Source organism: Oncorhynchus nerka, linkage group LG24, assembly GCF_034236695.1.
Source record: "Oncorhynchus nerka isolate Pitt River linkage group LG24, Oner_Uvic_2.0, whole genome shotgun sequence".
NCBI classification, from domain to species: domain Eukaryota; kingdom Metazoa; phylum Chordata; class Actinopteri; order Salmoniformes; family Salmonidae; genus Oncorhynchus; species Oncorhynchus nerka.
This window is the reverse complement of record NC_088419.1, coordinates 21,882,344-21,895,972: the sequence shown is the minus strand read 5'-3', so window position 1 is coordinate 21,895,972 and position 13,629 is coordinate 21,882,344. Positions and strand designations below refer to the sequence as shown.

Below are 13,629 nucleotides of genomic sequence, written 5' to 3'. Positions count from 1 at the left end.
CTACTTAAGTATGATCCCCAATTAGAGACAACGATAGCCAGCTGCCTCTAATTGGGAATCATACCAAAACCCCAACATAGAAAAAACAATCTAGAACCCCACATAGAAGATATAAATTAGACTAACCCCCCAGTCACGCCCTGACCTACTCCATCATAGAAAATAAAGGCTCTCTATGGTCAGGACGTGACAAAGTTAGAAATCGCAAATTCAACAATGAGTGGTTTGGAAGGAATCGGTGACAGTTGCTAACTGCAAGCATTACAGCTGGAAAGTTGTAAATAAACGAGCTCAAACTGGGGAAATATGTTTTGAACGGTCATTCAACTAAGGAATTGTAAATCCGGCCTCTTTCTCTTTCTTTGATGACAAAATTTGCCAACGAAGGACCGCAGCAACACCTTCCTGTTCAAATGAGCACATCAAAATGTCTTATATGCTGCTGAATAAATGATGTAATATGCCAGGGAGATATACTGTAGCTAAGAAAGTAATACTAAGTTTATGTTGTGTAGTAAGCGCTTAGTAGCACATGTGCCTCGCCCTAATAATTTGGTCTATTGTCACCTCTTAATTTTGCCTACTGTTCTGACTTGGTGGTGCACATGTAGCCTATAACCTGTTTTTGAGAAATGTAATTATTGAATATTGTAAGAGCTTTCATTATCTGCTTGTATGCCCCCTTTATTTATCCTACGGTTCTGACTTGGTGTACAGGGAGAACATTGTAAGAACATGTTCTGAATTCTGTCGCTGCACATATCAAAAGCGCTTAACAAATAGTTGACTACCTCTGGTTACTTACAACCTGATGCTAATTACATTAGCCTATGTTAGCTCAACTGTCCCGTGGATGGGACACCGATCCCGAAGAAACGTAAATCAGGTGTTAAATGAGGTTAAAAGGAGACTGGAGTACCACTTTACAGCTCTGGGTGGTGTGTTCCTGGACATTCAAATTAGCAAAATATGTTCCGCTTGGTATGGTTACATGAGACAGAAGGTTACTAAAGGTAAAAACGAAAGTAGGGTGGTTGGTTGGGTTGGGTGTTCTGTGTTCGGATCTCATCAATGACAACTTCAGCGTTTTAGCTCTTTATTAACTTTATAACTACTTACTACATTTTAGCTACTTTGCAATTTCTTAGCATGTTAGCTAACCCTTCGCCTAACCCTAACCTTAACCCTTTAACCTAACTCCTAATACTAACTCCTAATACCCAACCTTACCCCCTAACCCTGCTAATGTTAGCCACCTAGCTAACATTAGCATTAGCCACCTAGCTAACTTTAGCCACAGCAAATTGGAATTCATATCATATCATACATTTTGCAAATTTGTAACATATTATACAAATTGTAATTTGTAACATATCATGCGAAATGAATGATGGACGATGACAAATCAATACATTTAAGTGAACTATGTTACGTCTATCCCTGAGTCCAGGATGTTATAAGTAGCCAGTCACCAACTTCTCAGCAGTCTTCAGATTGCTTTTGGCGAGAACCACATAATTCAGTCCTGCAGGGAAAGAAGCTAAAAAAAAAAGTGTTTTGTAACTGCCTGCTGATGACGACAGTGTGGTTGGTGGAGGATCAACTTTCACTGAAAGGGAACCAGAAAATAAATGTTGTATATAGCTGTATAATAAACTATTGCGTATGTGTCACTAAACTTGTAGTTACTCTTGTGAATTATTGGTCGCAGATGGTAATTTCTTCTCAGGCTTTATGAATTGTTTCGGTTTTGGTAGGCTACAGTACATCCACTTGCCTAATGATGTCACATTCATTTCCAATGATATCTCAACAACTAGGGGGTTCCTTAAACAGACTGAATGGGAGTAGTAAGTGTCTGTCAGTTCACAGCTTGAAAGAACACTTGGTTTTGCAGCAACAGCTGCATCTAACCCTCTGGCCACTCTCTCATCATTGTTTCCCCACATGATGGACAGTTGGACACCCGTTTCAACATAAGTTGCTATAATTTAAATATTATATGCAAAAATAGGATTCCATTGCCTAATCTACACCATTCAAAAACGATGATTTATGTTTATTTATGTGTACCTTTCATCTGTCACATATATATGGGTTCCTGTGTAATAACTTATCCACACCTTATTGCAGAGGATAGGCCTAGTTGATGCTGATAGCTTTACTAGAGCTGCGTACCAAATGGCACCCTATTCTTTATTTAGTCACAATTCACACCCTGAAAAGGGAATAAGGTGCCATTTGTGACACAATCTATAAAACAGTGAACACCACCACCACAACAATACGTCTTCCCTTGTGAAGAGTGTCACTTCAACATGACCACTAACCACAGCACGGCTATAATAATAAGAGCCCAATTAGAGAGTGCCATGGTCACAGTAAGCAACAGATAGTAAAAACAAATAGAGGTAATGCATCTTGGAAGCTTATAATGACCTGAGATCTGACCCAGAGTGACAATTCCTTGGCATAATACAGAATATGGTTCGATGGATCATGGGATATTCTATGATGTATTAATGCCGGAATGTTAATATTAACATCATAAAAAGACAGCATTGTGCTTTTCGGGAAACTACTTGTAAATGTAGAAACCTTTATGTATTGTTTACTCTTTGAATATCCTTGTGATCATTTGGCTATTCTAGCGATGGGGAAGCTTTGTAATCCCTGAGCTTGTCACGTGGGAATCAAGCCAAAGATTGAGAGTGAATAACAAATAGCCATGAATATTCAAATGTCTTTGATACAAATCCAACAGACAGAGTATAATGACAGTCAGTAGTATAGTAAATAAACACAGTCAACAGGTCTGAAATGATGCCCCACTGAACATAAGAATTATTTTTCAAATCAATGATTAAAGTCACGGTTTACATTATTGAGATAGACTATAACTATAAATAATAAAACATGCTGTATAATGAAGGTAACTTTAAGACATTTAAATGATCTAATAATGAAGGATACAGCATAATGCATTGGTGGAACACGTTTCACAGGTGAAGAGGATTAAGAGTAATTTGCATAATAAACATGTCAAACAAAAAGTTAGGTACATAGTTTATTAATCAATATTTGTGGGCCATAATTACAGCTGTTTTTACTTGGTAGAGGTCAATTGTGATTAATTGGTGAGCTGATTAATTGGTGAGCTGAAACACATGTTGTGTATGTAAAGGGTTACTGCGTTCCTCTTTTACGCTTTAATTTATCAGTGATTTTCCAAATCAACTGAGCAACGGGAAATTAACGTTACACTTTTGAATTGTGTTCTGTGTTTATCTTGATGTAGAGCGCTACTTAGAACCCCAAGATGCAGTTAGTTCCATCTTTACTGTAGCAGTTTTCCATGCAGCAACACAACACAACATAAGGATTCAACTCATCTCCTCCTAATGCCCAGACTCCTGTCTTAAGGTGGCGTTCTCAAATCAAATTGTATTTGTCACATGCGCCGAATACAACAGGTGTTACAGTGAAATGTTTACTTTCAAGTCCTTAACCAATAATACAGTTTGTTTTTCTGAAGATGATGCACACTACTCCAATGTCTCTACCCATTGTCTTTACTCACTCTTCTAAACAAATACATGGGACATTACAGCGAAGTGGTGACATGGTGAAAGTATGGTAACAGTTTATAACAACATTATTTGCCCAAATAGCCCTTAATCTTTTGATATTTATGTTGTTATTTCAGGGTAATGCATCACATACTTTGGATTAGAGTTTTTTGGTTTAGGCTATGTTAATGTAGGCTGATAACTATTTGCTTTGTCTTGTATGGAAGGAAAGTTTCTTACCATCGTCTTACCCAAAGCAAAGAGGTCCATCTTGCCCAAAGAAGACTAGACTGTAACATTGACTAAAACCTTAATTCATTCAATTATCCTGAAGAACAGCCTCTGCAACGAATGTATTTGTCACAATGCTTGCACAGGATACTTTTCTACCAGCCGCGAGTGGATCATTCTTCTGTCAGTCTAGTTGAGTGACATCAGTTGTGTTACAGTCCACGCCCAGCAGATGCGGATGCTATTTGAGTGAGACACGGCAGGTTCTCGTACATAGAGCTGTTTTAGCGTCGTCAATGGGAAGTGCACGCCAAGGTGGAAAAGCGAATACTGTCTAGCTAACTTCCATTTACAACATGGGTTTTACGTCGATTACGTGTTTGTGGATTACATTTTGCCTTCATTTATGTTGTTTGATGAACACCGGAAAAGCGCAGAATGCGAAAGAAGGTATGTAATAAAGTTTGATAACCTCTCATCATCGCCTCATCAGGCTACATCTCGAAAACTGATCGGCAATCGCGCGTAGTGACATCCAGAGAAATAGCGCGCAGTAGACTATCCTGCGATTTTGTTGCTTGCGCACGAATGATCATTCCTGTATTTGTCAAATGTTTAAAAAATACAATATGTCAAGACATTAGTTCAATGACATTACAGTGTTGTTAGTCAGTGGATTGCAGTCTGTGGACATTACACAGCGTTTGCGTGACAAACGACCCGTCGTAGGCTATTTTAGTAGGCTTTTACGCGTGGCACCAAATCCAAAATAAGGCTCTATACGGACGATGGTGAAATGGTTGTTTTCAAGGCTAAAATAGTCTACATTTAGATTGTCATTCCACTCAGTCTCATATCATGACTTGGGATAAACTTCCAAGATCGATGGGTAAGCTAATACCAACCCATTCACCCTGAGTATGGTACACATTAACCCTCCTTGTCATTACAGGAGTTCATGTTTGAAAGACCTGAAATGAGTCTATAAAAACTGACATGCACATAGCGGGACCGCACAAGGAAAGTCTATATCACAGACACGGAGAGATAGCAAGATCAAGGTATACTGTTTATATAAATGAACTAAAGGTTAATTTTGCTAAAGAAATTGACTTATTAATAAACAAACACAATTGGAAGGAGATAAATAATATTAAAGTATTGCCAAGTTGCTGACCTTCACTTTTAAGGTGATTATTGTATTCGTAAACACACTGTAATGATTCTGAAATACAAACTATTTTCGAGTCTGTCTGAAGTTTGAAACGGTCTGTGTAAATGATTTAAAGCATATGGGGCTATAATATATGATCGCATGTCTGATCAATAGATTGAAATTATATTTAGCCTATAGTAACTCTGCTATTAAACACTTTCTTTCACGGCTCTGCGTTCAAGGAGAGGAATCGGCAGTACGCTCTGAGGCTCTATTCGGGTGAATGAATAAAAAGTCTACCTGCTAATAATCTATTAAATACATATATATATATATATATATATATATATATAGATAGATAAGTGACACTTTTACACCAAATTCATGTTGCCGTTGGTAGACTACAGCCGAACAGTTTTAGGATTATATTTCTCTTGTCAGTGCGCCTGTCGCCCATGGCACAGCAAGGACTCGTGCATTGCTTTTTATTGTCTTAGATTTACGTATAGAGGCAGGTGTTCTTGTCTGACCCTATTGCACCAGTATGTGTGCCTCCATACTGAAAAGACACAAACAGATAGATAGGTTTAAATAATGTTGCCATTTTACCCCATGTTTATCTGGGTTGTAGGCTTCATGAAACCCAACGTTGTCACAAATAACACTTACCATTTAGCTGAATGGAGATCAAAGCTGGCCTTAGTCTTAATAGGAAGGGTAGCCTACTGTATGTGACATGTGTTTATCCAGTAGTCTTCAATGTGAAAGCAGTTCTCAGGGCAGTGCCATTGAGGTAAACATATTGTCATCAAATCAATACCCTATTGCACAGCCTGTAATGGTTCATTTTCATAGCTGGCTGCAGAAAATGGGTCATGTGTCTAGTCATCTAGCCCTCACATACTGTATCAGGCTGTAGACTTTCATAGCTTATTCATTTAATAATATTTTTTCGAACTGACAGTGGCACATACAGAGAATTAATCATCTGCTCTACTCTTTTATTTCCTGTCGCTAGTGATTCTGTTGGATTCTAAGGCACAGCAGACAGAGCTGGAGTGGATATCTTCTCCTCCTGGTGGGGTAAGTGGGACACTAACTAGCCTACACCTCTGAGAACATATAATACTCCAATTAACACTATTCTTTTCAGCGTTACCTCAATGGAGGAAAATCTAGATTTAAATGTGAAATTTCAACACGGTCCAGTATTGTTATGTCTTTCTGGCTGTGTCATTACCATGGATATGTGCCTCTGGGTCATTACCATGGATACGAGCCTCTGGGTCATTACCATGGATATGTGCCTCTGGGTCATTATCAGTCGCACTATCCAGAGGCAAGCTTTTTAAAATTGTCACAGTGTCGGACCGAGTTCGAGAAAGGCCATTTGGGTGGGGTGTTTGTTTATGTTAATTGTTGTTAATTGTAGCAGTCCTGAAAATCTATAGGATGGGTGGCATGTAAGTGAAGAGATATTGATTTTGTTTTTGATGTAGCCCAGGCCTCAAGTCACCTTTCCATAATAGCCTGTCCGTAAAGGTTTTCAAATCTAAAATAACAACATTTAAATAATACATTAATACTAATCTAGCAATATGACTGGAAAGTAATTGTAGTTGATCCATTTGTTTTTATGCTTATCAGATTTACTTATTTGCTATATTAGGAATATCTAACTTTAGGCTTATCTCTGTTTTCTAATCTTTCTTTAGGTCTGATTTCATAATAACAGTGCAGAGGTTTATGGGTTTTGTTTAATAGTTCCATACTCATTTCCAAATACTGTAAAAGCAAACTGGATGACCAATTGTTTTTAAAGTGCTCCAATAATGGAGGTCTTTTCATGCCCTATGTTTTTGTGATTTCATTTAGCGAACCCAAATTTAGACAGTGTTATTACTAGTTGTTACACCTTGTACACGTCTTTATTAATATGTTAAAACACTATTGAATCAACACTACAGTAGGACACAAAACCAGCCAGTATTTACATTGTTGTGTTTTGATTTTCTTGCAAAAGTATGTTGTTGTTGAGAACCAATCCATATAAATGTACCAAAGTTGTGCTCTGTTCTTTTCAGTGGGAAGAGATCAGCGGGTTGGATGAAAACTACACCCCCATTCGCACATACCAGGTTTGTCAGGTCATGGAGCCCAATCAGAACAACTGGCTTCGGACTAGCTGGATAGAGAAGGGCGATGCCCAGAGGATTTTTGTGGAACTGAAGTTCACGTTGAGGGATTGTAACAGTCTACCCGGTGTGGTGGGCACGTGCAAGGAGACATTCAACTTGTATTATCAGGAAACCGATTCGGAGGTCGGCAGGAATATACGAGAGAACCAGTACGTGAAAATTGACACAATCGCAGCAGATGAGAGCTTCACTCAGGGGGACCTGGGAGAGAGGAAGATGAAGCTGAATACAGAAGTGCGCATCATTGGGCCGCTGTCCAGACGAGGGTTTTACCTGGCCTTCCAGGATGTAGGGGCATGCATCGCTCTGGTCTCTGTCAAAGTTTATTACAAGAAGTGCTGGTCCATCATTGAGAACCTGGCCACTTTCCCAGACACTGTTACGGGATCAGAATTCTCCTCTCTGGTCGAGGTCGAGGGCATGTGTGTCAGTGACGCCGAGGAGGAGGCCGATAACGCTCCCAAGATGCACTGCAGCGCAGAGGGAGAATGGCTGGTGCCTATAGGGAAATGTATATGCAAAGCTGGATTTCATCAGAAGGGCGATGCATGTGAACGTGAGTGCAGTTATATTCATCTTGCTCTATCCTCTCTATACGTCATTTTCATTAGTGGCATAACTTTTTCTATCCTCTGCTACACTGCAATTTTCAATATGGAAAAATATTATTGTTTTAATTAGGGGAAATGGGAAACTTATTGGTAAGCAGAAAATGTGCCTCATTCAAATGTAAATGTTTAGACTAGTTTTTCCCTTTGATTTATGGTTTTGCACAGGGTCACCCATGCCTAAACAACAGAAAGAATCTGTTGAGTATTTGAGTTTTTAATTATACAAAACATGCAAAGGACAATCTAGGCCACATTGAATAGTTGTGGTTGCAAATAAAATTAAAGCAGCTGATTTGAGGGCCATATTAATGATGGATAAAGTATGGAGGTCTGAAAATCCTCAGTGTAATAATTGGAATCCATGTTAATTGTTTGATTAGCAGGCTCTTAATTTATAGCCATGGTTCTGTTGACACTGGGATTAAATGATAACTTGCACTTCAGTTTAGCTCAGTGCTCCTCGGTAAGAGCACTTCCCTCTCTGGCTGGCTGCTGGCCAAGGCAATCACTTGCAGAATAGACAGGTCTGGAGGATGTCCAACCAATCTCAGTATCCCTCTGCCCCTTCCAAACAACCCCGACAGAGAGAGAAAACAAATAGCCGCCATACTGTGGCATTTAGGCCCCAAGATATTTATGAAGGGCCCTAACAGGAAACACAATTAAAGTCGCTGCAGATATGCATTTTGTGTTGTTTGGTCCTAGCACCATGCCTCTGCAGTTAGCATTAAATGCTTTATGTCACTCTAATTGCACAAAAGATTATTTTCAGCGGCCACTTGACTTGTAAGATAACAATCACTGTGGATTAAAGGGGAACTACTTAAATCACGGAGTTTAAGTGCTCTGTCTTGTCAGCCAAGCTTTTTTTCTTTCACGGAATGGGCAGTGTCCCTCTAAGCAGCTTATGAGGGGTAGTGACCAGTAATAATTAAAGGAAATGTGTCTCAGGACAAACTAGAAGTCCAGGCAGGCTGGCCACTTTCAGGCAACACGTAGGCCTCCACCAGAGAGGTAGGTCTATACCTTCTACCATGTGAAGTGTACTTAGGTGATATTATCAAAAACAAACAAAAATAGCCTCTTGAGTTATGTTGCTCTAAAATGTGGTTAGAGGTTAGAGCTTGTTCAACACCCGGTGAGTCCTTTTTTGTGTAGTGGTTTATATTATTTTGGAGCAAACAATGTAGCATATATTACATCAAAGCTTTGTCTAAAAGTACCAGCTGAAGCCTGCTCTTCTGCTTGTAAAGCAGGCCTGTTAGAACTGAACTGTTGCCCATTCGAGGCAATTAACTGGTCCAACTACTGTGCCAGCTAAAACTGTCCTTAATGAGGTGGAAAACATACCCACCTGTGTATGAGTGATTAAAATCCTTTCTCAACATGGTAACTTTATAAGATATTTATTTCCATTGGGGCATGGCTGGCCATTGTATTGAGGGGTAGTTAATCCAAATAAAATGAGCATCTTACTGCAGAATCAGCAGCTTCTCGCAGAGATCTGTTGATATTAAATCGCCCATTCAGTGGTTTCTCCTAGAGCAAGGGGAAAATCCAACAGTTTTCCATCGGTTGAACACCACTTCAATGGGGCCTAGAATGGAAGAGGGTTTTGTCCTCTGTAACTGCCCCTTAGCTACAGTACAGCTACAATACTTGTGTTGGAGTTTACTCAGTCTTCACCCAGGCCTCTCTTTTAGCATCCTGCTTGCGATAATGTGACTTTCTATATAGAAAATAGATACACATTCCGCTCACTGTCCTATTTTCAATATATGCAGTATCCTCCAATTGTAAAATGTCCATCTGTGAAATATTGAGCAGAAGGCTGCAGGAGGAGCAAGTTGAGCTGTCAGTCATGTCATTCGAGGACTAGGAGCCCCCCCTCTGTGAATGCAGAGGCCTCCTCCAAAACGTGTTGTGATCCACTCATTCATCACCATCACTGGAGAGGGACTGCATGTCTTTCACTCCTCTCCCTCCCCGTCTCTGTCTCTCTTTAACTATTTTGTGGCATCTGCAGCACTATAAATACCTGTGTTTCTCTCTCTCCCAATGTTAGGAGAATCAGTGTTATGGGTGTTGAAAAGGGCACAGTTGAAGTGTCCTGCAACGTGCACAGGGTTTATTTGCATAGAAGTGTGTGGTGTTAAAATAGTGGCCATTCAGAAATGGAGCCACTGAGTCGTTACGAGAAATAGAGGGCCCTTGTGGACAGACATTGGTGTCTTTGTTTTGCCAGGAATGTAGGTTGTCCAATTTTAACACATCACATAATTATACCCTAAAGCAACCGACTCTTGAGAACTGATGAACTATTCACCTGTTCAACTCTTTCTCCAGTGTGGGAGGCCTAGTCTCTCAAGTAAACAGATAAAAACACAACCTTATCCCAGCGCTATCGCTACATGCTAACAAGATCATTCATGAGAGGATACAGCATCCTGCAGACACTGATACCATCCATCTTGGTGTGTCAGGAACTCAGACAGGAGATAGTCTACGGCTGATTGATGGGCCGAGACCCCTGAGGGAAGGACCTAACTGTGATGCGGTTGACCACACAAGCCAAGGTGTGTCTGTCTATGTGGAGGGGAGAGGGGCACCAGGCAGCCCCAGCTCCAGGCCCAGGCAAGGCCACTATTTAGCATTTCAAATGAAGCCAGGAGTCAGGGGTCCTCATGCATCTTGACGCTCCTCCTGATTGATAAGGTGTGATTTTAATAATGCTCCAAATGGCCGTCCTTTACAACCGCTCCTGAGCTTAATTATTCAAATGGCTGTCCTTTACAACCGCTCCTGAGCTTAATTATTCAAATGGCTGTCCTTTACAACCGCTCCTGAGCTTAATTATTCAAATGGCCGTCCTTTACAACCGCTCCTGAGCTTAATTATTCAAATGGCCGTCCTTTACAACCGCTCCTGAGCTTAATTATTCAAATGGCCGTCCTTTACAACCGCTCCTGAGCTTAATTATTCAAATGGCCGTCCTTTACAACCGCTCCTGAGCTTCATTATTCAAATGGCCGTCCTTTACAACCGCTCCTGAGCTTAATTATTCAAATGGCTGTCCTTTACAACCGCTCCTGAGCTTAATTATTCAAATGGCTGTCCTTTACAACCGCTCCTGAGCTTAATTATTCAAATGGCTGTCCTTTACAACCGCTCCTGAGCTTAATTATTCAAATGGCCGTCCTTTACAACCGCTCCTGAGCTTAATTATTCAAATGGCTGTCCTTTACAACCGCTCCTGAGCTTAATTATTCAAATGGCCGTCCTTTACAATCGCTCCTGAGCTTAATTATTCAAATGGCTGTCCTTTACAACCGCTCCTGAGCTTAATTATTCAAATGGCTGTCCTTTACAACCGCTCCTGAGATTAATTATTCAAATGGCCGTCCTTTACAACCGCTCCTGAGCTTAATTATTCAAATGGCCGTCCTTTACAACCGCTCCTGAGCTTAATTATTCAAATGGCTGTCCTTTACAACCGCTCCTGAGCTTAATTATTCAAATGGCCGTCCTTTACAACCGCTCCTGAGCTTAATTATTCAAATGGCCGTCCTTTACAACCGCTCCTGAGCTTAATTATTCAAATGGCTGTCCTTTACAACCGCTCCTGAGCTTAATTATTCAAATGGCTGTCCTTTACAACCGCTCCTGAGCTTAATTATTCAAATGGCTGTCCTTTACAACCGCTCCTGAGCTTAATTATTCAAATGGTGGTGCGCATGGAATCCCCAGGAGACACAACTGGATTGAAATCACTCAAGATTGAGATAATTTGGTGATGGACGGTGGCTAGTCTTGTCACCGCCCGTGTCGGCTAGCTTCTGGTGAAAAGCTGCATTCTTCCACAGCTTCAGGGTTGTTCCTGTTTTTGTTTGTTTGACCTGGCAGGTAGCACAGTGATAGACTGTGGGGCCATTGTATCTGTTGCTTTGAAACACAAACATGGTTGACAGCTAGCAAGTCTCAAAATGTATTAGTTTAGTATTTGGGGGGGATTCAAATAAAAAGTATGTAGGCTTATACACCAAGCCTTAGATATTACTAATATTTGATATGGAGATTTACATTTTTGATTTGTTAGAAGCTGGAGAGACACATATCGACAGAAACAAACACCCTCACATACTTACACACCCCACTTGTATAGTCACAGTGTAATAGAGTATGTGCCTGTTTTGTCCAAGGAGAACAAGTCACTGGGAAAAAAATTGTCTGCTTTTATGCAACAGAGCACTTCTAAGCACATTTTTAAGTCCCCTCTCTGCCTGCTCGGGGTGTAAGTGGGGAAAAAAGTGTTGAGCTTATGTAATAAGTTATTGATTTTCCTCTTAAAGGAAGATTGAAGTGTAGAGCCACCGGTCTACAAAGCTCCCAGAGGAGACAACAGACAGAGCCTTCCCTCCCTGCCTCCCTCCCTCTCTGCCTTTCTCCCTGACGCACGGTAAGGTGCTAAGACCCTGGGCCGAGTCACTTTCCCCCACATGCCACAGGGACACTAAACGGCAAGACGTTGTCATCTGACATAGTGTTCCCCTGTCCGATCGGATCCCTCCCAACAGAATGGTGGCTGAGCAATTACAAAAAAAGACATCTGTGCCACAGTTTAGATAGCCAAAGGAAAATAAAGCCCGCAATCTCAAGAGGTATGGAACCGGGGATCGATGGAAGTGTCTGAACCTGTTAGTGCAAGTGGAGATGAGGGCTGCTGAGGCATGGGGAGGGGGCTATTGTTGTGCGGGGAGAGGGGGCCAGAGAGGTGACTCTTCTGATGAACAAGGGTCAACTGCTGCGATCATCCATCTTCCGTCTTGGCAGTGTTCTGTCATCTAGGGCGCTCACGTTACTAAGCACAAAAGGCAGGCATCCATTGTCCAGCCCGGCCTTGTTTGCAGCCATGTGTAAATTAAGTTAATATTCACTGACCTTAAGCATAGCCAATGAGAGACCCCAGTGTCACCTTGGAAATAACGCCATCTGACACAAAATAGCAAAGGTCTCTCTTTTAGGGTCAACAATGTCTACCCACATATCTCTTCTTATTGTCCTCTGTTGGCGTCAAAATGGAGAATGTTTAACAATGATTTTGTCTATAGATGAAATTCAACTTGGGTCTCTAATTTGGCCTGACAGCTCTGATTTAGTGACAGATCTATAGATGAATAATGTGTGTCAGTTAGTTAGCCTCCATTTTGAACTAACATGACTCAAAGAGTGCTTAATACGAATATTAGGTGTGGTTTTGCCCCATTTGATTAACTGGTATTCAGCTAAGGGGTTAAATACATTTCATGTAATGGTGTCTTCTGGGCAAGTTGGTGTGTCCCCACAAGCGTTAAGTGGATTATATTTTACTGTCCTCTGATTCATATTTATATATACATGATTTAGTTCCAGCAGCTTATCAAGCGAGGTGAAAGAAAAACCTATTACCAATGACCAGGCAGCGAGCAGCAATGTTTCAGGGAGACTTATTCCGGATATTTTTAGGTCTGGATTTTACACCCTCGATGTATCAACTTTTATCTCTAGGTATAATATCTGCAAGAATGACAAACAGTAGGGACAAACGTTAAAGATAATAGAGTTTTCGTTTGATTTGATATAGCAGCAACCCAATATGCATTATGTTAGAGTAAAGACAACTAGATTCAGCCGCGGGCCGATTTGTTTCAGAGCGGATGTTCGGAGGACCGGAACATAATTATAATTTGTACACTGCAAATTGACTAAGCCCAAAAATAGATTTGATTTGAAAATAACAATAATTGTATAACCTTGATAACATTGAGACATGTTCGTGAATTTCCCTTATTTTTTAAAAGTGGGAATACTTAAGAACAGATTTACTC

General features: G+C 40.6%; 1 protein-coding gene across 3 annotated transcripts in view; it reads left to right on the top strand.

The window, feature by feature from the left end:
• The first annotated feature begins 4,068 nt into the window (after positions 1–4,068).
• Positions 4,069–13,629, top strand: part of LOC115107662 (ephrin type-A receptor 7-like) — a 76,761-nt gene continuing 67,200 nt past the window's right edge. For all 3 annotated transcript variants that reach the window (XM_029631159.2, XM_029631157.2, XM_065008713.1), the window contains exons 1-3: positions 4,069–4,250; positions 5,975–6,039; positions 7,041–7,710. In XM_029631159.2, coding sequence (XP_029487019.1) covers positions 4,157–4,250; positions 5,975–6,039; positions 7,041–7,710 — 829 coding nt within the window. In that variant the 5' untranslated portion in view covers positions 4,069–4,156. The remainder of the gene's footprint in view (positions 4,251–5,974; positions 6,040–7,040; positions 7,711–13,629) is intronic.